We start from the raw sequence: 27,965 nt of genomic DNA, 5'->3' as shown, positions 1-27,965 counted from the left end.
AAATACAAATTTTAGTCAGATACTTTAGCCAATTCGAAATACCTACTGTAGTTTTGGTTTTGAGGTAAATAACACAACAAAATAGATTGAATGTTATATATTTTGTCTCAGGAGGAGTCGTTACAAATACAGCTTATAGCTGATTAATTGTTTTATCCATTTATAATTTTATACACAGTAAAAGGATCGAAACCAGAAAGTTTTTATTGTACAATACATAAGTATAAGTATAAAGACGATCACAACCCAGCACAAAAATGTTGTTTATTAAATTCATTTCAATCTATTCTTAAATATGTAAATTCTAACTAGGACTGATAAATTACTGTACAACTTTGAGTAAAACAATTTTACCTTTTCGGGTACCCAGGTAATAATTTTTAAAGATGTATCTTTGTATTTTGTGCTGGTTGGTGATGCTAACAGTTCAGAATTAAGGTAATTGTTGCTACTTTTACAAACACCTAAACAACTATTCACAAGAACACCTCAAAATGTTTCTTATGATTACAGAAATATACGTCGAAGATGGAAGTTTACGTAAGAATAAAGTTGTCACACTCGACTCTACAAGATACACCTTGCTTCTTACTTGTAAGTCTTTTGATTTCTTCTTTCAGAACCCGCAATATTATATTGTCTTGCAAAGTGTGACAAGCTTTTAAAATAGCCAGATGAAACGGAAGAGCAGAGCATAAAGAATTTGAGTCTATATTGAGCAGAGGATAGGTACATTTATTTGCATTATACATTTATTTTGCATAAATTTAAGGTTCGTTTATAACGACAAGAATATTTTAAAATGTAAACTTCCACTACACCTGAAAACCCTGTACGTAGTCAATTGAAAAGTAAAATAGTCAATCAATTTCTTTACAGGTATTAAAAGTCCTGCATGCAATTTAAATATTCTACTTAAATAGAAAGCTAAAATTTCTTTATAATTTTTATAAGTCCAAAATAGAAAAATAAGTACATGATAATAATGATCTTAATAATTCTATTTCAAAAATCGATCTAATATAGGTATGCAACAGTGCGCATATAACAAAAGTGAAGTAAAATTCTCTGCAAAATATTATTTTAATGATTTAAGGGTTTATAAGTGGCTAGTTTAAGCGCGTGCGATCACCGGATACAGCTAATTTGCAAATTAACATTTCGCGTAATAAATGTCGGGTGTGATGACCAAAATAAACTGTACTGTAAAAACTCTACTTGTACACTATAGAGACTCTTGAAACTCTTCAGGCGTCTGGTCTGGACTCTGGACGCACGGTCGTGCAACTTCCTAATGCAAGTTTGTATTAGACTATGGCACAATCTAAAAAATATTAATTTAAATAATTGAAAATCTAAATGCTTAAATATAAGAACACGTTTAATCGAAGGCAGTGTACGTTCCGAGAACGGAGAAATGCTACAAGATGCCAACAAAGGAACAATGGCTTTGAGGAAAACGACATTTTCACTGAAACAAAAATTTCTCCCGGGACTTTGTTAATTCAGTCCGCAATTATAACTTGTTCAAAATAAAATTATAGGTCCTTAAAGTATAAGTGTGCCTAAAAATGACTAGGGAGCACATTAATCATAATTAAATTATGGAAGTAATCTCCTACTTACAATTCTATACTAAATAATTCAGAGGTACTTTTTAAAAGCTTCATAATTTACACAATTTTGTTGATAAATGCAACAAAATTAATTTAAATTAAGCTAACAAAAACAATGTACTTACAAAACTAAGTAATATAGCATTTGTGCACCAAATCTCAAATGATTCCAATACGCTCTTAAATGCAAATTGTTTTACAATTGGATATGTAAGCACCTAACTGAATACAATTTGGTAACGTTAAAATAATTATAATATAATTGATTTAGGTAACAAATAGATATCACAACATTAAATACACAAAAGTATCTACCACATAAGTACATAAAGTGCTAAATGTAGACATTATCTAGGTACTTACTGCGGCTGGGCCGCGACACCGATCGTAATAATATATTTCTCGTTAAACAATTTCGTCTACACATTCGGGAGTACGTTATCGACTCAACTATGATAAAACAAACAACTTTCAGTTGCCAACTTGTGACCTAAGCATTGCATTCCGACCTAAAGCATTTACTAAACAAAACCACAAGAAACGATTCACATGGTAACATCATGCAGTTGATAAACTCCTCCGTTATTAAATTTAACTGTATAGGAGTTCTGAAAATTTAACTACGAATTAAGATTAATCAAATTCGTAAAAAAATACAAAAACAGACGAGTCCTTCGACGAAGTCTTTTCCACATTGTCTATCATAAATATCATAAGAATATTCGATATATCTCAATTTTTCTATCATTTCCATTAACTTCCGTAATACGTGAACTGTGTTAGCCAAGTTTCGTCAGGATTGAAGAAAATGTCACTCATAACACCTTAGTTCACTTCGGTCCACATCATCGATAACGCAACATCACATTTACTTGAAATTTTCTGCCATTTTAATCAAAAAGGCATATGAATGCCCGGAGAAGGCCTTCGCCGAAGCAGGCGCAGCAGCCGCGTTTCTTGCGTTTCTCCTCCGGTGCGAAGCTCGGTTGCTTTGGTCGCTTAGGTCGGCGCGCGCAAAGCTTGCTAGGCTGGGGATCTTCGGGCACCGGCTGGGAACGCGGGCTCAAATGCACGGGCAGCGCGGCGGGCTCCGCCGGACGCGGCCGCGCCCACCGCCGCAGCAGTCCCTCCTGCTCCGCGCCCACGGGTACTGGTGCCGATAGCTTACGTGCCCGAGCCAAAACCAAGGCTCTCTCCATAGGCTCCAACAGTTCCAAAGCGAGAGCACGGTCCAAGTCCTCACCCTGCAGCAGCAAATATCGCGGACAATAAGCTAGCTCGCCTAGCGCTGCCCGCTTGTTGCTCGGCATCAGCTCGCGTTTAGTTCGTTTGCAGGCGGCCGTAGCCCATCTGGAGAGCGCCTCAGCCAAGACTAACTCGTTTGATACGCGAAGCGTGTCGCGCTTTACTATCAAAGCGAGATCTTCGTACGTTAGTTCTTCGAGACGCTCGTCGGTTAAAGCTGCATTAGCGTTTTCGTCGAGCACCAGCAACGCGTTGTGCGCCAAGGAATCGCACCATCGCGAGCACTGTGCAAGAGAACGCGCGGCTGCGTCATCCGTGAGAGCCGGCAAAGGAGGGGCCGAGGCAGCACCAGGGAGACGCGCGCAGAGGTAGCGCAGGTCCCGCAATATTTCTAGAGCTACGCCGGCATCCAGCATCTCGTCTAACCGGCGAGCACATCGCTCGGCCAGCGGTGGACACAGGAACTTGTAAGCGGCGTCGAGGGCGCACCGGGCGGTCGCCACAGAGTTGAGCTGTGTTGGCTCGCAGTAGTGGTAGCGGAGGAGTTGTTCGAAGCCACGGCGGTCGATGTAGTCGACAACGATAACGTCCGTTTTACAGGCCAGCAGGGCCGCGAAGACGGGACTGGTGGCGGCGAGGACGCGTCGATGGCCGGGGTAGCGCCAGGTGTCGCCATTGATGCCGGCGACGAACACTATGTCGCTTTGCTTCTCGTCGTCGTACAGGCGAGCGTTTTCGTTCTCAGACTCGATGCAGGAGCTGTCGCCAGCGGCGCTGTCGCGGCCCGACTCGATCTCGTCGTCGGACCCCGTCCGGGCAGGATTCGTCACCACCGTCATTGTAAGTATTATTTGTCTTCTCCCTCTTTCTTGTTCCGAGTTTAATCTGGAACGAGAAAAACTATGATTATATTTCTTCATTTAAATTATTGGATTAATGAGTCAAGAGAACAGATGATTAGATTAATCAAATATGTTTTATGTTTTAACGTACTCTTATGAAAGTGGTATATCTAGTGTGGTTTATCTAGTCAATAAGCATGCCGATATTCGTCAATCGAATCAGATCCAATTATACAACAATTAAGTAGGTTACTATTATTTTCTTTTCGAATATTAGGTTTCCTTGAACGTTTTACGTTTCTCTCTGAATTTATATGATGCCTGCAACATGTCATTCCAAGAAGCTACTGCCACGTCGGCACAGACTCGCGAGTATTGTATCAGGCGCTAACCAGCTTCGTTAGCACCCCTATAACACCTCTGTGAGCATATAAGCACCATATAAAGAATCATTATTACCTCAGTAATGTATTACGAATCTTATGTGCTAAATGCGAGCAAGGGCACCTTGTGTTTGTTTGGTGCCTAACTCTGTAATTGTTTCCGCCCTGTGTTCGTGATGTTATAGATTTTGTTTGCGGAAGTCAATTAAATAGAAATCACTTAAAATATAAGGTTCATTTGCTTTTTGATAAAGGTCTAATTGTACTATAGGTCTCGATTAGCAATTAAAACACATACTACCTATTTGAATAAAATCGCGAATTGGTAACAGGTTTATTTTTCATAAAGTTGAATCTGTAATAAATACTTTTTCATGAAAAATAACTAGAAGTAAGAGAGCTCATTTCAATATATTTGCAATTATGTGGAAGTACGGATCGGATACTCGTAGACGCTAATATTGAATGCAATGGCCTGCGACAGATCGCGTCGCTGCGCTTGTAAGATATCTGCTGCATGCCATCGCCCCCCTTAGCACACTCACGCGGAATAATATCTAAGCAAAACGTAGACTTGCTACTACGTTGCTAACGGCGTTAGAATGTCTCATCCTCTCTCTCTACGAGCTCACACTCACACACATTATTCTGGATTGTGGGGGACTTTACTTTATCAAACCCGACCGCAATCGTACCTACAGAACTCAAACAAAGACACTTTACAAGAGCGGTTAAAGTTATAATAGATATACGCTAACTTTGGAAAGAAAGTTAATATTATGAGATTCGACAAAGGTTTAAAGCTAGGTTTAGGTAATATTAGTCAAATAGCTCTCATACTGATTGAGAGAGAGATTTGATGTATGTTAAAGCAGCTGCGGATTAACTAGCGTTCGTATTCATAATGATGATTTTACAAGAAATATCGCTGGTAAAGAATACAATCTTCTGAAGATTGTTAAAACAATCGTAAGTGGCAGTTGTGCGAAATTTGCGTCAGTGCAGCGGTGCGTCACTGCATTCTCCGCACAAACAAAAATACACAAACGCCTGGTACCGCAGCTTGGGCTGGACTAAACACCGCAAACAATAACTAAACAAAGCAGAATGTAGAAAGCAATTCGAGGGATCTTGAATATATCAAACGCTTTTTTTCGTTGTTTAATCAATGCAATAAATTCCCCAAATATACATTTTTACTCGTAAATCGGCGACTTTTCTTTTTAAACCCTCCATTGACATGAAAACCTGTAAAACTATTAAAATAAAATAATTTCAAAAAGTCTAAAAACATCAGACTATCTAAATATCAATAAATCGCAAAAACCGTTACACAAATCACCGTTTCCGCGTTCACATTTTAAATTCAGAGGATGTATCAAATAGATGAAAATATTCTGCGGCAGCTGTCGCAGGTCTGGCCCATTTTTCCCGGTTGCACAATCTATCCGTTGGCAAAGATTTCCTCGAAATTTTATTGAAGGTACCGTTCAAACATATGCAGTTTCGAAACTGCAGGGACATTTACGATGGCCGGTTATTTGTGATAACTCTCTGACCCACATACATTCGCATAGCTTTATGGTGGAGCTTGGAATTGTCCTATATTTAGCGGCAGCAATCCATGTGTGCAATGTTACGAAAGCACAAATGTGTTTCACTCTAGCCTATTGGAATCGCACAACGTAGTGCAGTCAGATGCTCGCTTATCAGATCTTAATGATGAAAGCTTCCTGGCTGCTGCAACTTTCAGACTCGCCATAAAATACAATATGCGTTTCACTATTAGTAAGTACATATACTTACCTACCTCAATTAAATATTGTGAAGCTGTAATTTCTTCTTAAGCATAACATATAGCCAAAGAAAGGTAAATTATCTAACAAGTGTTATGGAGTGGTCACGGTTCGTCGGCGCCCTCAGATTCGGTGCTCAGGCGTGTATCCTACAAGTTGGTTAACTCAATGACTTATGTACATTAATACCAATTACTGACCACGATACCGGAGTGAGTGGCTACTGCAACCTTGCACGCCTATCAAGGTATCTTTAAAACCTCAATCTTAGTTATCAAAATAATTATGTAAGGTAAACGCTAAGTATTCTGTTGCCTGTTAGTCGCCTGTTAATAGTGTTGAGTCGCCAATACACGTTGGAGCTCGTTCGCTCAAATTGAATTATTTAGCCTCTCACATTAACAGGAGCGAACTCGGGTATACCACATAGGGCATCCAATAATGGAAATTGAAATGTACGTAAGGGCTTTACGGGGAAAACAACCAATCACGTGTGCTGATTTTCCCGAAGCTCTTCGATGAAATGAAATGGGTCACGGCCACAATACGTGCTGCTCTCTTTTTCATATTCATTTCTACTGATATAGTTTTAAGCCTCAGTTATTTTTGTCATTTAGTTAGGTATAGGAAGGTGGGTTAATTTACTATTACTATCAATCCCACGATGTTATGAATAACTATCTATAGTCTATAAAATTTTGTCACGTTGTAAGATTCTGAAGTTAATAAGGCTTTGGCGATTTAGAATTTTATGTCACCAGTCATAAAATGACAAATAATCTCGAAAAGGGGTGCAACGGAGAGCCGCTTTTAGTGTATAGGTGTATAACTCTATGTCGACGGTTTGTTTTGATTTTTGTTCCATATAATTGTGTATACAATGTATGTATTTCAATGTGTGCACGTTTGGTTTGGCGGTATGACCAAAACATCGCTTGATCGCGCAGGGGCTCGGAATAGCCCGCGACACGCGGAAGTGAATGCGCCGTGAATCAACACCAGCCCAGCGTCCGCGAACGCAACTACTAATCCAGCCATATTCAATAATGATCTCATTAGAACACTATTAAGAGTCAAAAGATGTCGCTGCTGAAAAGCCGGTCGATACAATCAAAGCTACCTACGCTTATTAGTTTTCGTTGCTTCTGCTAAAGAAAATTAATACCGAACATAGATACATATCTATATACTACTTGAATGTTCATGACAAATTTGTTATTATTTCAGCACGTCGTTTTTAAAATGAGTTCGTATCTTCGATTCTATGAGGGTGGCTACATTCTTGTGGCAGCTACTACGCTACCCTTAAACAAGAGTTACGAGAAGTGATCAAGCACACACTTCGGGGAAAACTTAGCAGAGGTTAAGAAACTTGAAAGTCAAGGTCACGCCGATTTCACGCCGAAAACACGCCGCCGCCGCCGATTTTTTGGCAAACGCCGCCGCCGATCATTTTTTAATCGGCGCACACGTCCACTTGTGACTCTAAAAGTTTTAGCTAATTTGATAACATGAGTCTTTCTAACATGGTTATTGAAAACAAATTTGGTTCTACAGTATATTCGATAGCACATCAAGATGTCAACGTTGATAGCTAACGCGTCTAATGGTGTTAGAGCATAATGTTGCAACATCTAAATCCATTTGTTAAACGATATTAGACACTAATGGACATTAACACGTCGGCACATCAAACAAGATCATATTCAGTAAAAAAACAATATTTATTCAATTTATTTAGATTTCACAATGCCTTTTGCGGCGCTGTCATTGAAGACGAACATAAATTCTGCCAACCGCACATTGTGATGTTGTTTGTGTTACAATTATACCACGACCTCAAAGGCAGTTAACGTGCAACTCAACTTTGAATCGGGAAGAATACACAAAGGTGTATACTGTATAAATATCAAAAAGACGTCCGAGCTTAACAAATAAGTTAAATACTTGAGCGAGGTTTTGACGACGTACGTAGAGCTTGATAAATAAAAGTTAAATATTTATGCGTGATGCGTGGGCGTCTGTAGCTGCCAGTGCCAAAAAAATGTTTCTGCTAAAATTGCAATAGAGATTTTAGCTAGCCAAAAATGTTTACAGATTTTTCATGCCAAATCTTATCCGCTAAACTGATTTTTATTTGTGCCAAAAGCTATGTTACGGGGATTATTTATAGGCATGTGTAACGCTCCAAGAAGTAGGGCACTGCTGCTACTAGTGCACTTTCATCCTTAATGGCCTATAATGGCGGTTCGCCTTACTCGCTATATTAAGAGCTAGTTCCCTAAGTTTACATAAGGTAAGGTTTAACGTTTTGAATTTGCTAATTATGTACTTATCGATCGTAATTAAAACAAGAATGAAGTTGCTAATAGAAAATCAGTGTCCGTTAATTTTGAATGCTCAAGAATATTTATTAGCAGCTTTTTTTGAAAATTTAATGATTGTAAATAATGGTAATGAATGGAAAAGTTAACCAAATCTCAATAATTACTGAAACGTGTAGGTTGAGAAAAAAAATTGTAATCTTAAAGGCGCTCGAATGGAAAATGTAGGCCAGTACAATAATGCCGAAGTATTATAAATCATAAGGATGAACTGCACTGGCAATGTTTAGCTTAAGAATCCTCCCATGTTACGTTAACGCGGCGGTGTGAGTTGAAGAGTGTTTCAGTTTACGTAGTGGCTGGGCGGGCGGGCAGGGCGCGTCCCAAATACCGGGAACTGGGTCAAGAGTAAACCCGTAAAGCGAATGCTCCTAATCCTACTATCCGATACACAGGTTGACGAGCATTGTGCTGATGCTGAAAGGTCATGCCGTCTCGGACAGACAAAACAATGTTATTACAATTTTGGTAAAAAAAATGCCCAAATTCCATAAAGTTTTTATGACGTCCGATACCGATAGTCTCGGACATACAAAACAATGTTATTACAATTTTGGTAAGCACTAACATGCCTAAATTCCATAAAGCTTTTTATGACGTATCGACATGGGATGTTAAATCTATTGATTTGCTCGCTCGTACGGTAAGTGTAAGAGTGCGACGCACTAATACCTGTAGATTGTCTTACATTCAATATGCGTTGGTTGTCACTGAATGCAAAATGCAAGCTCCGAAATGTTACACTGCTACATTACTTCGTAAAAAGTCTAGTTTATATTTGCCTTACCCGCGCCTCGCTCCTGAAGAGGTTAAACATAGGCAATAATGTTATATATAGCCCGTTTCGGCACTTTCGGCACGTATATTGAGTGCTCTCCATTAAATGGACATCGGATAATCTGCCAATGGTTAGCGCTTTCAACGACTAATATTGATAATTTCGCGCCGCATTTTGTAAACATTTTCACGTTAGTAATTCAAACAAATCATGAATATTTAACTCATGTATAGTTGTTAATTTAGTATCAGATTCTACGCGATTTAATACTGAGATTGGGGTTTTTTATTTGTTTATATCGGGATGACCAGTGGAAGGTAATTTTGTGGCTAGTTAAAATTCAAGGCAGGACAGTGATGCGTAACTACAGTTTATGACTTAGATCAGATTGGCCATAAAGATGGAAGGTCGATATACTTAGCAATGTGTAACAATTCACCACGATTGATTCATAGTCTTTTTACGCGTTTAGTTATTTGGCGCTCATAAGAGGTAGCCTGAGTCATCTTTCAGAACAAGTGATGAGTATAATAAACTTCGCATTGCGTGAAACTTTTTAATAAGAGTATATTTTTAAAGATTTATAAGCATCTAATGATACAGATATTACAGATGTTACAAAAATAGTACTGGCAGAAATCATGCCTTTTGTGACCAAGGCAGGAGTCGAACCTGCTCTACCGACCTTTCTCTACCATGTCAACAGAAAAAAATACGACATTTATTACAAATTACATGCTTGATTTAATAGTCTAGATTTTTTTAGAAACAACCCATACAACCATTTCCAGTCGCCGTTACGACGCGGTGTTGACACATCTTGTGTCGACACCGTCTGTTTCGGTCACAATTCCAGTCGCAGAGTCGTCGCCGTGTCGACACAGTTACCAGAAATGGGGAAGGGTCGACACATGACACAAAGTGACATAAAGTGTGGTCGCCGTGTGCACACATTGTTTCGGGTTTGCGACTACTTTATGCCAAAATCATTCGTTCATTCGTTCATTTTGTTCCTGTCAAATGGAAACTGTCAGATGGAAAAATACTAAAATAAAAATAAGTGACATTAATACGCCATCTCTAAAACGGATTACAAGACGTAATTATATATTGTTTGCATTTATATTACAATATGACTTAAATTATTATGGGGAATTAAACTGCTCGAGTGATTTGATAAACTAAGTGTAATATAATCAACGCGCCACCACATTGTTTTAATTTAGCCGGAAATGAAATTGTTTACTTCTCAGTGCCTGTGTTCATAACTATATTATTTGAAGCATTTTTAGTACTTCGATGCGTATACTATACTTAAATAACAGAAATAACGCTTTACATACTACGAAACTTGTTAATTATGATGTATAAATATGGTTTAAGGCTGAGAAATATTGCAGTCACAAAGTAGTTGCAATGTTTCGACTTTGTGTCGACTCTGTGTTGACACATGACACGCGCTGTCAAAAGTAATAACAAAGTTACTGGTATGTTACTGGATTTGCAAAATGGCTCCTTGTGTTGATTTGTTTTCAGATATTCTCAAAGTGTAAAAATGCCGTGGTTAGAGATGGGCATTAATCGATTAACTGTTTATTCGACTAATTAATGGAATAAAAAAAGTTAATTCTCAAATTTTAATCGCGATTAGTTTAGTCGACCTAACATAGATTAAAATTGAATTAATCTGAATATTAATCGAATAAATTATCGATTAAATCTCGATTGAAAGTTGACAGGGGGCCATTTTTGTACGTAAAAATAATAGAAATGTCTTGCATGCAGATGGTAGCAAAACACTTTGTCATAAAAGTCGAGATGGGTGTCGATATATAGGTTTTAGGGAGTGCCGATTTCGAAAATAATGACCATTTTGGAATCCGAAATGGCGGCCATGCACTATGTCATAAAAGTCGTCATGGGTGTCGTTTTATAGGTTTTGGGGGGCGCAGATTTAGAAAATGATGACCATTTTGAAATCCAAAATGGCGGCCATGCACTATGTCATAAAAGTCGTCATGGGTGTCGTTTTATAGGTTTTGGGGGGCGCAGATTTAGAAAATGATAACCATTTTGGATTCCAAAATGGCGGCCATGCACTATGTCATAAAAGTCGTCATGGGTGTCGTTTTATAGGTTTTAGGGGGCGCAGATTTCGAAAATGATGACCATTTTGGATTCCAAGATGGCGGCCATGCACTATGTCATAAAAGTCGTCATGTATGTCGTTTTATAGGTTTTAGGGGGCCCCGCTTTCGAAAATGATAACATTTTGAATTTAAAAATGGCGGCAATGCACTATGTCATAAAAGTCGTCATGGATATCGTTTTATAGGTTTTAGGGGGCGCAGATTTCGAAAATGATGACTATTTTGGATTCCAAGATGGCGGCCATGCACTATGTCATAAAAGTCGTCATGGATGTCGTTTTATAGGTTTTAGGGGGCGCAGATTTCGAAAATGATGACTATTTTGGATTCCACTTTTATGACAAAATACGTAGCCGCCATCTTGGATTATAAAATGATCATCGTTTTCGAATTCTGCACTCCCTAAAACCTATAAATCGACATCCGTGACGACGCAAGTTATCTTTATTTTCAGATCTAACAAATTGCTACAGAATACAAAGGACAAAAAAGAAGCGAGGAGGTAATGAAACAAGCAAAAATACAGATGATTCCTCGACGCAATTGGGTGATTCTTAAATTGTGTCCAGATTTTTTTTGTCATAAAAGTTTATATTTTTCACATATTACTCTCACAAGTTCCGTGACATTTCGACCTTGTAATTTTTTAAGTAAATGTTTTTGTTTATCTATGAGGATCTCACTAGAATAGTATAATAAAGGTATGTTTATATTTGATGAATGAAATAGTAACGCAAAAAAAATATATATTTGTGTCTTATATTCCTGCCGAAGACTTTTATTTTACCTTTTCCTTCTACACAAGTTTGGCCAAGTAATAAGAATTTAGGGCTCTCAATTTTATTTTGACTTCTACAACAGTAAAGCTACGAGGCCATGTTTTGGTATCGTTTTCGTATAAATTCGCAGTACCAAATTTAGTTAAGGTATCACATTGACACCATTCCGAAGTAAAAACATATAAACTTATTAAAATACTTTCTTTTAAACTCCTCTTCACGCTTAAACTGCTGAACAGTTTTAATTTAAATTTGGTACACATATATTTTGAGTCCCGAGACAGGATATAATAAGTTATCTCAAAAATCATCCTTTAAAGGTGTGAAATGAGGTGTAGGGGGGAATTCAGAATTTACTTCTTGAAGTTAATACTGTTTAAGTTTAGGTTTGAAGTCATGTTTTTTCATCATTTTTAACTAAATCAAAGATGTAGACCATCCCAAATTTCATATAAATCGGTTCAGCGGTTATTGATTTCCCGTACAAATTTCCACGCCACTTTTGACACCTTCAAAAGATGATTTTGGTTATAACATCTATCCTATGTCCTGTTCCGGGACGCAAACTATTTCTATACCAAATTTCAACGAAATCGGTTCAGCGGTTAAGCGTCATGAAGAGTTTCAAAAAAACCGGCCAAGTGCGAGTCGGACTCGCGTATTAAGGGTTCCGTACATTAAGTCCGACTCGCGCTTGACTGCACATTTCTAATAGGTTTTCCTGTCATCTATAGGTAAAGAACTATTTTGTGTATTCAGACGGACATACATACAGACGCACGAGTGATCCTATAAGGGTTCCGTTTTTTCCTTTTGAGGTACGGAACCCTAAAAAGATTTATTTTTATTTTGTGGAATGGTGTCAATGTGATATCTTAAATGGATTCAGCACCCCAGATTTATACGAAAACGATACCAAACACGGCCTAGCACCTTCACTGATATAGATATATCAAGATAAAATTGAGAGCCCTAAATAAACTTTCAAGAGCGGATATCTCAAAAACTATTCAACATATCGAAAAAATTGACTGAATAAACTTGTAACAAATTAAATTAACTTTTATTTTGTATAAGTGGCCATGTCGCTGAGATGCATAGTTTCCGAGATATAATCGAAAAACGGGAAAATGGGACCTTCAAAGCCCCCTCTCTCCCCCCCGCTCAAGGGCTACGGCCGGGGACTTTTGATATGTTCACCTCCTAACTTGTCAAACCAAGTTACGGAGTCAAAAATTGTGTTCCGAGCATTTCCCTCTACAACTTTTGGAGCATTCGTTGCCTGACCTAAGTAGCTTATTGAATTTCTTTAAAAACTTTTCTGTAAAAGGTTGACGGGTCTTGGGTGTTTATATGGTTTCGGTCGATTATTATCATTTGCATTGCCCATGATGACTTACTAGAATTACAAGCACACGAGACACTAATAGTAGTTTGACAAACCTTGGTTTTCAAGAGGTATTTTATATTGACATTTGCTGTCACAAATTTGCTGTCAGATTTAGTCGCAAACCGCACGCAAAGTGCACACAAATGTGTCGACACCTTGTTACGGAAAAGTGTAGACACGGCGACGACACTTTGTTTCGAAACAATTCTAGACACATTGTGTGGACTCTGTTACGACACATCTGACATTTAGTTACCACTTTGTGATTCTGCGACTGGAATGGTTATATGGGAAAGGATCTCAGTGAAATTAAGTTTGACTATCTAAGCTGCTACAAATCAATTATTTTTCTATATTTCTATATTCTACCGACAAAGGTAGACACCAAACTAAATAACACTATGAATATTAATTTTTTGACAGATTTGAGGAACGACCATGGCACGACTGTCTAACGCACAGGTCTAACGGCTGTTCATCTGTCCATCACTTAAAGTATAGTGACTACGGTTCGTTGTTTAAAGTTACCTCCTGAAAAGAAACAAACACAATGATCGCTCTTACTACAATGGAGCACGGAACTAACGCGTAATCGGTTAAACATTGTCATGTAATGTTTTATATGTTCTCAAAATACCTGCGTTCGCGACACGACAGCCTACATCCCACTGTTGGGCACAGATCTTCTGCCGTGGGTGAGATTGAATGGATATTTCACTCAGCACAATGAAACTTAGAAAGATTTAAAACTACTTCCAATAGTAGCCAAAACTTATTTATTTTAACAATGTAAGAGGCCTTATAGAAAGCAGGATACTTACATCTTAATATTTCAGCAAGCAATGGTAGTTCAATGTTCACTCCGCGCTAACAACAAACATACTGTATGGCTCCCGCACACGCCTACTAGATTTATACATATCCCAATTAGACCATTCATCATCAATTCATCCTATTCGTCAAATAGGAAAGTTTACATAACGGAAAGGACGATTCAGAGCTTCCAGTATTAGGAAGTTTTCCATCAGCTTAGGGTCATGTCCGATGACGAATACACCCGCCACACACTCGAGCTTATCAAGAAACCTATTAAAACGAGACACGCTTATGCATAAAGCAGTGATCTCTTTTCCTCAAGTTCAGAATTTATATATGTAATATAGGTCAGTTGTGGGACCGCAGGTAGGTATTCTGACCATATTTATGGATACCTAAGCAAGCGTCATGGCTGCGTAGATAATTACATAGAATCCAATGAACCGGGTCTGGCGCCTTATTCGAAGGGGAAAATCTAATTCAACCTAAACTTCATTGTAACGCTATTACAGTAGTATTACCTACCAGCAAAATTAAAAAGCTATGCATATCCAACACTCAAACTTTAAGTGATTTTTAACGCTGCGCACCTATTATGTAACAATACTAAAAGCAACTCCGAAATGATAAGCTAATTAGGCAGATCTAAATATGTCTGTCGCGTTTTTGTTCAAGTTCTGATATGAACAATTTACAGAATAACACCGTTGCTTATTCACTGTTTATGTAATGAAGGTAAATAACATTACCTATCTTTGCCCTTCTTAGGTCATATAAGGACTTTAGACTTAGGGCTCGGAATATTTTTCATCATAAAGTTCTACGCCCCCGATGACGTGTATGAAATAACCATGATGCAGAAATATGCAATATTTTTTATTTCAATTGTACTCCTGGACGCCTATGATGGTTTTGTCACCATATCATTAATCATTTAATGCATGATATGACGACTATCTGATAAATGATATAATTCGGTAAAAAGTCGCGAGGATAACGTATAAGTGGCTAATGATAGCGTGATATGTTTTGAGGTTTATAAAAATCAATTTTAAACTCGATGACTTAAGGTGTATATTAAAGAAAAGATGGTTAAATCACATTCTACCACTTATCCACATATATCATTGAGAGTTAAAACTTATCCATGATTTGAACTTTTGAAAAATCAATTCTAAACAAGTTTACTTAAAGTGTATTTTAATTAATAGTTCGCGAGGATAACGTATATGTGACTAATGATAGCGTGACATGTTTTGAGGTTTTGAAAAATCATATTTATACTCGATGACTTAAGGTATTTTAAAGAAAAGATGGTTAAACCACATTCTACCATTTATCTAGATATGTCATTGACAGTTAAATTAATCCATAGTTTGAGCTTTTGAAAAATCAATTCTAAACAAGTTTACTTAAAGCGTATTTTAATGAATAGTTGGCTAAATGACATGCTATCACCACTTATGCACATGTGGCATTGATAGTTAAAAGTTATCCATGGTTTCAGATTTTGAAATATAGATTCTAATTGAGTTTATATAAGGTTTTTTTTAAAGTGAATCTTTTATTTCACCGCCTCAAATTTAACCGTCTTTATCATGTCGCAAAATCTACTTTATTTCTAGTACTTAGAATTCATAGTCTTTGAAATAAGCTACATTATCGGACTAAAGTAGACTCGGCTACAATACTTAATTCACGATTGCTGATATTTGCTTGTAATGTCATACAAAATTTTAAGGATAGTAGTCGACCTTATTAACCTAAAATACGGTGATCTGTCAAAATCAAATAAATAATTCTGCCGTGCTTATTAAGAGCAATAACTCATTTTGAAATCTCTTTCTATTGTAGAACACATTGTACAAGTACAAAGTGTCCAATTGAATGACACTTCAAAATGAGTTAGAGTCGGACCAAGAAAAGTCTGCAGCGGATTTGATAGCCCACGCAGTGCAAGTGTTATTTATACGTCATAATTTCATAGAAGTTTGACGTTTAAAATAACACTTGCACTGCCTGGGCTATCAAATCCGCTGCAGACTTTTCTTGGTCTGACTCCACTGCTCTTATTATAAGCACGGCAGAATTGTACAATCACCCACACTGTTAACTGCACATCGGTGGACTTTATGCCTTTTGAAATAAGGTCCACCGATGTACAGTCACCTGCAATAATATGTTACTTTTCGAAGGCCGCAAATATATGTGACACGCTCTTATCACTCGACAAATAAGATCGTGTCAGATATTTTTGCGGCCTTCGTTGTGTAACATATTATTGCAGGTGACTGTACCTACAGTTAGGAATGTTGCAGTTTAGAAAAGAAATCGTTTATTTGAAAATAAAACATAACCTATTCGCTGGGTGCGATATGACAGCGGACTTTGAAATGTCAAATGGCTGGCTGTCATTACGAAGAGAACAAATAATTTCAATGAAATATTGTAACTTACATATATTCTATTCGAACATGTAAATCTTCATTTCCCCTCTAAAATGGCACAAATGGCACAATCAATAAATTTCAGGTAGTGCACACACACGGACTTGCTCATGGCTGACTTTACGAGAAGTAAAGAAATAAAAATCGAATAACGCATTTCACATAGGTAACTACTGGGAGACCGAGCTATGCTCGGAAAACATATAAAAACCTAGCTAGATCAATTTTTCGCCCCCGAAAACCCCCATATAGCAAATTCATCGAAATCGTAAGAGCCGTTTCCGAGATCCCCGAAATATATATACATATAAATAAATAAATATCCAAGAATTGCTCGTTTAAAGGTATTAGATATGACTGTAGTGTCGTTAATAATGCAGACTTTTCGTGTTTTTCCAAAAGGATAATAATAAGTTATGGCTTAACATGTGCAAGATGTACCTAAAAGAAATCAAATGTGAAGATCATAAGAGCCACACCATTGAAGCTCGTGTACCTAATTCGTCAAACTTCAGTGACAAACATCCTTGAATGTAAGCTGTTTTTTTCTGTTTTTGCAATCTTTGACGTAGTACATACATAATATTATGATCCATTAATGTAATAATGTAATAGAAAGTAAAGAAATAATTTATTTTTTACAGATTGATTCTAGTCGTTATGTTACGAGTGGAAAATGTGATTGTGTGTACGTTAGGAGTAAACATATCGCGGCTCTGATATAATTACTACATCAACTACTAAGAAAACTTCCCAAAAACCAGTGAAGAGCAGCAATTGCGCAGACCTAGTGCCAGACAGTTCGCCAAAGAAAATAACTCAAAAGGGAAAACCTACCTTGAAGAAATGTATGCACCTGCAAAGAAAATTAGGTGTAATCCTTTGCAGTTACATGTTGGAATTGAAGGGAGAGTCAGCATTAAAGTTAATAATGGAAGCTGGTGCTTTATTTATTATTATTACTTTAAATGCACGGATACGTACGTAAACCTCGCTAGTAAAAAGTGACAGTTGGTCTGCCGAAAGTTTCTTTTTGGGCCACGGCGCGCGTTGCGATCGATTCGTGGTTCTCCGACCCAGCGAATAATATGTGCATCTTCTAGTAATAAGTAAAACGAAATGACTTAACAAGTACAATATTACCCCCCACTGTGATTATACCCCGGACGTAATGTGCCAAAAATACTGGCGGCATTACCTCGCTAAATGGCCAGTGATATTTGTTGGACAAGGAAAGAACCAGAGCGAGGGTCACAGCTCCTTTCCCGTAAGCGTCACCTTATACTAGCCCTATATGTTGCGGCAGGAGCAAATATCGTCAGTCATCGCCTCCCGCTAAATACTTTGTCTGAGATGATAGTTTCTTAGATGCTATCGTGAATAAAAAAATTGTCAGCCGGTTGTATCGCTGTGGAAAGACCGTCAGTTGATCACATGAACATGTAAAAACTTTTTTTTTTCAATCATCGCCTCCTGATACTTTGCCAGATGATAGTTTAGATGCTATTATAAATATGCTATTATAAATAAAAAAAACCGTCAGCCGGTTGTATAGCGGTGGAAAGACCGTCAGTTACTTGCATAAACATGTATAAAATACGGACCTACCATTTCATGCCTTAAAGGGGTGGAATTTTGTATGGGGACTTAAGAACAACTGCACAACAAACATTGTCAATAGGAACTGTCCCGCCCGCGCGGTGTAGGACCGGCGCTGGTGCAGAATTTAGTCGAAATTTGATATGGAGATAGTTTGAGTCCCGGGAAAGGCCAAAGGGTAGTTTTCATTCAAGAAATCACCCTTTAAGGGGGTGAAAAGGGGGGTTGAAGTTTGTATGGGGAATCAAAAAAACGCAGATTGAATAAAATAATAGCTACGTACCTAAATTAATAATTCCACGCTGACGAAGTCGCGGGCAAAAGCTAGTATTATAAAGGCGAAAGTGTGTGTGTCTGTCTGTCTGTCTGTCTGTTACCTCTTCACGCTTAAGCCGCTGAATCGATTTAGTTGAAATTTGGTATAGAGATAGTTTGAGTCCCGGGGAAGGACATATATAGGATAGTTTTTATGTCGGAAATCATCAAAGGAAGGAAGGAAAAATCAAAGGGGGGTGGAATTTAAGAGTTAATGAATTACCTACTAATTGAAGTAAGCAATGCCCGAATTGAATAATTGCTATTAGCATTATCCAGGCGCTATACCTACTTTAGCTGCTGTCACTAATTCCACGCAGACGAAGTCGCGGGCAAAAGCTAGTATTATAAATGCGAAAGTGTGTCTGTCTGTCTGTCTGACTGTCTGTCTGTCTGCCTGTCTGTTACCTCTTCACGCTTAAACCGCTGAACCGATTTAGTTGAAATTTGGTATAGGGGTAGTTTGACTCCCGGGGAAGGACATAGGATACTTTTTATCTCAGAACTCACCCCTTAAGGGGGCGAAAAGGGGGATGGAAGTTTGCATGGGCAATCAATAATCGCTGAACCGATTTAAATGAAATTTATTATGGTGATAGTTTGAGTTGTGGGGTAGGATATAGAATAGTTTTTATCCCCGAAATCATCCCTTAAGGGTATAAACAAGGGGTGGATATTTGTATAGGGGTTCAATAATTTCTTGAAATGGGACTTGCCTTTTATCATTTAAAAGTTCGTAAGAGATAAAGAATGTTCATGTATTTGTGACCAATTTTATTAGCCATACCTACCTTTAAGGGTGAAAAAGAGATGACATGGAGGTGGAAGTTTGTATGGAGAATAAATAAAAAGCATGTTTGCATGTTGCATGCATGAAAGTGTATTAGCGAATGCTATAGATACACGATTACACAATCACGATTAGATATACGATTTAAGTACAATAGATACAATACAATACAATTTACATAGTTAATTTTCGTAACACAAATGAATCAATTAAGTTAAGACTAATTACAGCTTCTTAACTGCGCTTATCGTGACCCAGTGAGCACTACGATAAATTAATCAAAGGCTAGCCGTCAAAAATCGACTATATGTCTAATTATCCAACAATCGTAGCCATTTACCGTGTATTGTTGTCAAAGTGGACAAAACGGTATGAATGTTATAAAACTGTATAAATCTAGATAAGTGTCATTTATATAATTTAACTTATCCACTTATCCACTAAGTTTAAGTTGGAAATGTAGACAAATGACATATTATCCAACGACCATGTTATGCAGTTAATCGTTTAACGACTATCGCTGTCAAAAGTGGAAAAGACGACAAATCAATAAAAACTGGATAAAAAGTCCGTTTTATCATCATTTATCCAGCCATATCATTTATACAGTCGACCATCATAGCCTTGCTGGTCAAATTAAAATCGGGTAGAGTTAGACCAAGAAAAGTCTGGAAAAATTTTGATTACACACGCAGTTGCAAGTGTTATTTATACGTTATAATTTCATAGAAGTTTGACGTTTAAAATAACACTACTGCTTGTGCTGTCAAAATCTCTGCAGACTTTTCTTGGTTTAACTCTAGAAGCTGCACATAAGGCGAACCGTTGCATGTCACCAAAAAACGAAGGCAAGTGTAAAATCTAAAGTTTACAGGAGAAAACCTTTGGAAATAACATAGTAAACAGAATGTAAAAACTTGCTACTATTACGAGTATAAAAGCTTTACAGTTTACACTACCCATCGTGTTGGAAAAATGCAACAATACGATTTATTAAATAAACAAATGATTCGAAAAATGACAAATCGTAAAATGAAGTCAATTACACTAAAAGAAAAGAACAATGAAAAGAGATCACTTTTGTACAGAAATGTCCCTACAGATTGACCCCCCTCGTTTATTCGCGTGTATTAACAGGAAGGAAAAATATTTAATGATATTTTACATCGTGGTTTTACATTATGCTGGCTATCCATAACACAATGCTACCCGATTAAGATGGTTAAATGATTCGTTTCAAAATGTTTGATTCATTATTAATATGTTAGAGTTAGACCAAGAAAAGTCTGCAACGATTTTGATAGCACACGCAGTGCAAGTGTTACTTTAAACGTCAAACTTTTATGAAATTATGACGTATAAATAACACTTGCAAACGTCGTATGTTATCAAAATCGTTGCAGACTTGTCTTGGTCTAACTCTACCGCTTCTCCTTACAGCAGATTCAACTCGTATTTAACTCTAATTCTCTGCATAGCAACAGTCTGTTTGTACTAGTCTAATTAATAACTTAATCTGACTATGTATGAGTATGTCTCGCTCGAACACGACTGGTTTCGTGTTAGCAAAATAGTTAAGTAACTACCTACCCCTATCATGAAACTTTTATCACAGAATAAATAATAGTACTACCGCACAGAAAGGACACTTCCTTCAAAACCGAAGTTTGACAGCGATTCAGAGAAGAATCATGGTATCCCTTTCTAATTAACGACACTACCCCTTTCGGCTATTTAGGGTTGTCAAAATCAAGTCATTATCTTATCTGTGGTCGCGCACGCAAAAGGACGTCAAGTGGTGGCAACCCAACCCTAATAATGGAGCAATGCTAAACCGACCGAACGGAGCCGAGTTTGCCCGAAGTCAGGAGTGTCTCCCCACTGCTTTTATACAAGGATAGGTATCCCTCCTGTTTAAAGTTCCTCCACTTTGCACTCTCTTGTGTATTTGTATAGGTATAATTGCAGTGTGCAGTTCTTAATCTAATAAATAGTATTTTTATTTGTGATATACCTACGCTACGTTTAATGTCAGCGTCTCTAACTCTCTATGGTTTCTGATGATTAATATTTTTAACCCTTCGAACTTCAAGAACCCTTAAAAGCGTCGTGAGTTGTCGTGGCCCCAGTCACAGCCACTTTTATGATTTCAAAAATGTAGAGTCGCTTTTTACCTTATTTTAAATAATTCCTTTTAAATATACCTACTAATCATACCTACAAACTAAAAATTAGTATTCATTCATAATAAAATGTATTAACACAAATAATACCAACCGTGAAATGAAACCAATTTCAATATAAAAACGTAGGTTCTTTATATCGGCTTGCAGGTCGAACGGTAGGTACTACTTGGTACAAAGTGACGACAATTTCATTTCGACTCTATTGCATGAAATTAAAGATGAAAATGCTTATTTTACTTGCAGCTTTAGAGCTTTTTTAATTAAACTGTGTGAATTACCAGTGGAATAATTTATACGTCTTGTTTAGTACCTAGACTTTTAATAAGTTAAATGTTCTTTCATATATACATATCTCTACTTGCTTATTTAGGTATCGTTTTATCCTTTATCTATAACAACCCTATATATAGGTAGATAGATTAATCAAAGGTTTTAAGTAGGTAAATGTAAATTTTACGTATTGGTGTCAGAATAACTTCATTACTAATTAGAAAAGGGTTACATTATTAAGACCAACCTAAAGCAGGATAAATATAGGATATATGTGCAAGTTATCAGTAAATTTTTTTTAGCTAAAAGCTAATACAATAATATGTTTACGACCACACGATGCTCAAGATAATACATAATGTGCGGCGGATAATTTACTATACTTTATTTATCGCCTCAATGATAACTCTGTCACGAAATGAATACAAAGAGTCTTTTAATATTTCAGATACCGTCGCGATTACTGCCCCAAGTGCCCGACCACGCATAACCACCATATGTGACAGTGAAAAGACAGTTTAGACTTGGAATTTAGTGCTCGAGAATACGGTGTATTTGGTTTAACTGTCAGATGCTATGCGTGATCATACGAAACATTGTAGTTTATCAAATTTTATACTCTGCTATGTTTAATGCAAAATATTCAAATGAATAGAAGACTTGTTTAACCAATTTCTCACAATTTTAGGTTTACCATCAAACCACCCAACTATAGTCCGAAATCTCCCATCTACGGTCCAACACTAACTCGAAAATCTTGGCTTAGGTGTGTTGGGATTCGAATCAGTTAGTTATAAGACAACATAGTTTCATAAATAGGGGAAAACACCCAGAAAATACTAAAACTAACATTGGTAAGTATTGGTTAAAAATTAAGTGTTGAACTTAAAAACCCTAACTGGAGTATTAGACTATAGTTGGGTGGTTTTACGGTATTTAAGAAAATAAATATAGGTAGGTATGTATTAACTCAACGAACAAACATTTGTGAAGTTGACAAACACAAATACCTACATACACTTTGAAACAGATCTCGAAAACGAAAGAAAATAGGAAGAAGGTTGGTACAATTCGTGGCAATATTGTTAGAACTCCATTTATATCATAACTACTTAAAACCAAATATCGGCAACAGTTTAGCCAAAAGCTGTCTAGAACCTAACCGATATGGTTTTAGGCAACATACATAAAGGCACGAGGGAGGCTGTATGGGCTGAATTGGCTCTTAGGTTTATTATACACAAGAAAGGACCTAAAAATCGACACCTGCATATAGCCTCCATAGATTTGGAGAATGGGCACCCTGATAAGACACGACGGTTAAATACGTAAAGACCCTAACGCCGTGAATTGAGTGTCATCTCAGGAGATTCAGGAGCTCAAGACAATAGCATAGAATTCATATAGAATTACGGTTACTCCACTTAATATAAGAGCTGGGTTCCTAAATAGATGATAATGATTTATATTTCAAACGTTATCAATAACGCTTATTAAGGATATCGCGGCGCGTACGTTAATTAATATATATACGCTGTCCTGCTAAGCCAATTAGCGGTAGATCAAATAAAAATTTCATGCAAATACGTATATAGGTACTTTACATTCTGTATTTGACGTCATTTGTTTTTGAGATACCGCTATTCGGCTTAGGAGGGAGTATATGAGCTTTTGGAATAATGGAATAAATATTAGGAATGCTGTAGAAATATAATTCAGTCATAATAAAGTAAAATATTAATTTAAAAATGTTCATCAGTGTCTAATAGTGACTACCTACTACATAAATAGTGTTAACTGTTTCTACTTAGTACTTTTATTTGTTTCCGCTGAAAGTATTAAGAGCGCTATTACATTTCGGCGTTGAGCGAGTTTAGGTATTTTACGCGCTGCGGCAGGCCGTGCGAGCTCAGTATGCCGATCCCTTCTACCACACTCGCACTACAATGATGATTAAACATTCTTGATCCTTCGCGAAGCATATTGAAATCAACCATAACAACACTAACTGTACTTAACTTTTAAAGTTCTAAAACTGTTATTTGGTAAGTACGAAAATACTAAATGCAGTGCAAATGTACATAGGGGCTGTTCATAAATTACGTCATCTATTTTTGACGATTTTTGACCCCCCCCCCCTCAAATCATCCAAAAATCAAGCTTCGGATGAATCTGTTTCCTCCTACGTCATGTTACCATCATCCGATGTCCAGACCCCCCCCCCCCACTCCTCCCATTTGAAGCGACGTAATTTATGAATAGCCCCATACTCGTACTTATGAAGGTATATTACTCGAAAGAAATTATAGGTACCTACTCGCTTATTTACATGTTTCGTCATTGCATTTGGTACCTATAGGTTGTAAAGTTTGTATCAACGAGGGTTTAAAAACGAACTGGTACTGAGGATCTGATGATGATTAAGGTGGTCACGGATACCAATCAACCATGTAGTAACATGATTAGGCTCGTTTGATTCGTCTCAACAAGATCTTTGACACTGAAGATACACAGGGTCTGATGATGGAGCTGGAAGGTGGCCACGGGTACCAGTCTATCATGTAACTAAACAACTTCGTGTTTGGGCTCGTTTGATTCGTCTCAACAAGATCTTTGGCACAAGATAATACTCAGGGTCTGATGATGGAGCCGGAAGGTGGTCACCGGTACCAATCAACCATGCAACTAAACCACTTCGTGTTTAGGCTCGTTTGATTCGTCTCAACAAGATCTTTGACACAAGATAGTACTCAGGGTCTGATGATGGAGCCGGAAGGTGGTCACCGGTACCAATCAACCATGCCACTAAACCACTTCGTGTTTAGGCTCGTTTTATTCGTTTCTATAAGATCTTTGACACAAGATAGTACTTAGGGTCTGATGTTGGAGCCGGAAGGTGGTCACCGGTACCAATCAACCATGCAACTAAACCACTTCGTGTTTAGGCACGTTTTATTCATCTCAACAAGATCTTTGACACAAGGTAGTACTCAGGGTCTGATGATGGAGCGCGAAGGTGGCGACGGGTACCTGTCTATCATCATCAGCTCCATCATCAGACCCTGAGTAGTATCTTGTGTCAAACATCTTATTGCGACAAATCAAACGAGCCCAAACACGAAGTGGTTCAGTTACATGGTAGACTGGTACCCGTGGCCACAGTCCAGCTCCATCATCAGACCCTGAGTACTAACTTGTGTCAAAGATCTTGTTGCGACGAATCGAACGAAGCCAAACACGAAGTGGTGTAGTTGCATGGTTGATTGGTACCGGTGACCACCTTCCGGATCCATCATCATACCCTCAGTACTACCTTGTGTCAAAGATCTTGTTGCGATAAATCAAACGAGCCCAAACACGAAGTGGTTCAGTTACATGGTAGACTGGTACCCGTGGCCACAGTCCAGCTCCATCATCAGACCCTGAGTACTAACTTGTGTCAAAGATCTTGTTGCGACGAATCGAACGAAGCCAAACACGAAGTGGTTTAGTTGCATGGTTGATTGGTACCGGTCACCACCTTCCGGATCCATCATCAGACCTTCAGTACTACCTTGTGTCAAAGATCTTGTTGCGACAAATCAAACGAGCCCAAACACGAAGTGGTTCAGTTACATGGTAAACTGGTACCCGTGGCCACCTTCCAGCTCCATCATCAGATCCTGAGTACTATCTTGTGTCCAAGGTCTTGTTGAGACGAATCAAACGAGCCTAAACACGAAGTGGTTTAGTTGCATGGTTGATTGGTACCGGTGACCACCTTCCGGCTCCAACATCAGACCCTGAGTACTATCTTGTGTCAAAGATCTTATAGAAACGAATAAAACGAGCCTAAACACGAAGTGGTTTAGTGGCATGGTTGATTGGTACCGGTGACCACCTGCCGGCTCCATCATCAGACCCTGAGTACTATCTTGTGTCAAAGATCTTGTTGAGACGAATCAAACGAGCCTAAACACGAAGTGGTTTAGTTGCATGGTTGATTGGTACCGGTGACCACCTTCCGGCTCCATCATCAGACCCTGAGTATTGTCTTGTGCCAAAGATCTTGTTGAGACGAATCAAACGAGCCCAAACACGAAGTGGTTTAGTTGCATGGTTGATTGGTACCGGTGACCACCTTCCGGCTCCATCATCAGACCCTGAGTACTATCTTAAGTCAAAGATCTTGTTGAGACGAATAAAACGAGCCTAAACACGAAGTGGTTTAGTTGCATTGTTGATTGGTACTGGTGACCACCTTCCGGCTCCATCATCAGACCCTGAGTACTATCTTGTGTCAAAGATCTTGTTGAGACGAATCAAACGAGCCTAAACACGAAGTGGTTTAGTTGCATGGTTGATTGGTACCGGTGACCACCTTCCGGCTCCATCATCAGACCCTGAGTACTATCTTGTGTCAAAGATCTTGTTGAGATGAATAAAACGAGCCTAAACACGAAGTGGTTTAGTTGCATGGTTGATTGGTACCGGTGACCACCTTCCGGCTCCATCATCAGACCCTGAGTACTATCTTGAGTCAAATAAATACATATAGAATGTCAGGTCGTTTCAAATATTTTTAATCCCGTCCGGTAGTTTATTAAACTGTACCATTATAAATTATAATACTATAAAAACAGTGCTAGGATCAAAGTCTCTCGTTGCGGTTTACACGCACACAGTATAGCGTTTTACACGGCGCTCGCCGCACACAATGATAAAAAACCTCGTCGTCGCCGTTGAAAATGTGCGGAGCCGACCGACACACGTCCTGCCTCTACAAGCTCTGCCGCGGCACTGAGCTGGCGCAGCGCGCGTCATCGGTAATATAGAGTAGTTTTCAAAAAATTGCCAAAAAATTATAGTAGAATTTCATAAACACTAATGTATACCAACAGTATAAGCAAACGTTGCAGATTGCTTGAGTATGAAAATGACTTCGATATTAAATAGATTTTCGTAGGAATTGACACTTGTTTCGGAAAGAAAATCGAGTTCGTTTTACTTTGATTTTCTCTTTCTCAAAGGTATGTAGGAAAAATATAGTATGATATGCCTAAAGTACAGGGTATTAGTAACACAAAATAGCCAGGTTTAGCAGAGTAAAATTCTCAACATTTCCAAATAAGAGCTCGCCATTCAGTGCTTCACGGGGTTTTTCGGAAACGACCATCAGAAAAAAAATCATTACTAATTTAATAAGTCCTTTTTCTAATATTTACAACGATATTTATAAAGATAAGAAGACGCTTTTACTGGAACAAGTACTCATTGTTTCTAATAATGAGCGCAAAGTCCTGAATTTCGTCGACTAGTATCATCAATTTTGCATTATTTCGACTTTTCTTGTAAGAGCGCTCTTAAATAAACAAAGTAAGTGAGTCGTAACCATCTGAAGACGGAACAACAGACGCCTGGCCAACTGCGGCAATGAACATGTGTAATTAGCTGTTAAAATTTAATGATCTTACAAATGTCTACAATATTTTACTAATTTTACAGAACCAAGAACTTTGCGTTAAAATGTGAACCTTGATTCTAACGACATTGGTTATTTACAAACGTTAATGATAATGACTGCTACAAGAACTGCTTGGTATTCTAATTTCAAACGCTGAAAACAAGGTACGTATCCATGAAATTAAAAAAATATTACCTGTTGTGACGCGCCGAGTCAGCTGGTTCACATTTCAGAGTCCCAAACGTCTACAGCACCTGAATGCATCGTATCACGTACATCACACAAACTGGGACAGATTTCAGTGGATTATTAATTTAAATTTTGCAGTTTTATTATTATGCAGTTAGAGCGTGCTGTTATGTGTGTGGTTTAAGTTGTATTGCGAGGCAGGGTGCCTGGGGGATCGGCGCGCGCCGCCCGCCCTGCGCGACCTCGCCCGGAAAAACCCGAAGTGCACTCGTGTTCGTGGCTGGAAGCAGCGCGGTCGGCCATGCTTTCCCGCGCGATAAATTTAGCACGATTTTCGCGCACGGCTCGGTAGAGGCGCGCGTCGCTCGAGCCTCCGTTGGCAAGTGGCGGCCGGCCGGCGGTCACCGTCGCCTGGCGACCACGCATGCGCGCCGGACGATCAAAACAAACATGAACGGCTGACAAAGAAACCCTTGGCATCTTGTTAGATTCTCCTGAAACAAATGAAACGCGACCTTCGTATATTCGTGCATTTTTAAATGGACAT

The 27,965-nt window shown here is 38.2% G+C and overlaps 1 protein-coding gene and 1 long non-coding RNA gene across 2 annotated transcripts in view; both read right to left on the bottom strand.

Annotated features, from left to right (window-relative positions):
* LOC134795579 (uncharacterized) overlaps positions 1-16,309 on the bottom strand; it is a 265,880-nt gene extending 249,571 nt beyond the window's left edge. The window contains exon 1 of the long non-coding RNA XR_010144826.1: positions 16,097-16,309. This is a non-coding gene — a long non-coding RNA (uncharacterized LOC134795579). The remainder of the gene's footprint in view (positions 1-16,096) is intronic.
* LOC134795534 (BTB/POZ domain-containing protein 6-B) lies at positions 83-27,965 on the bottom strand. Its single transcript, XM_063767422.1, has 2 exons — positions 27,425-27,965; positions 83-3,746 (listed from the first exon to the last, which is right to left on the bottom strand). Exon 2 carries the CDS (start codon positions 3,698-3,700, stop codon positions 2,507-2,509), a length of 1,194 nt encoding a protein of 397 aa, XP_063623492.1. The 5' UTR covers positions 3,701-3,746; positions 27,425-27,965; the 3' UTR covers positions 83-2,506.

Source organism: Cydia splendana, chromosome 12 (assembly GCF_910591565.1).
Source record: "Cydia splendana chromosome 12, ilCydSple1.2, whole genome shotgun sequence".
Lineage (NCBI taxonomy): Eukaryota > Metazoa > Arthropoda > Insecta > Lepidoptera > Tortricidae > Cydia > Cydia splendana.
The sequence above is the reverse complement of the archived record's forward strand: the minus strand, read 5'-3'. Positions and strand labels throughout refer to the sequence as shown.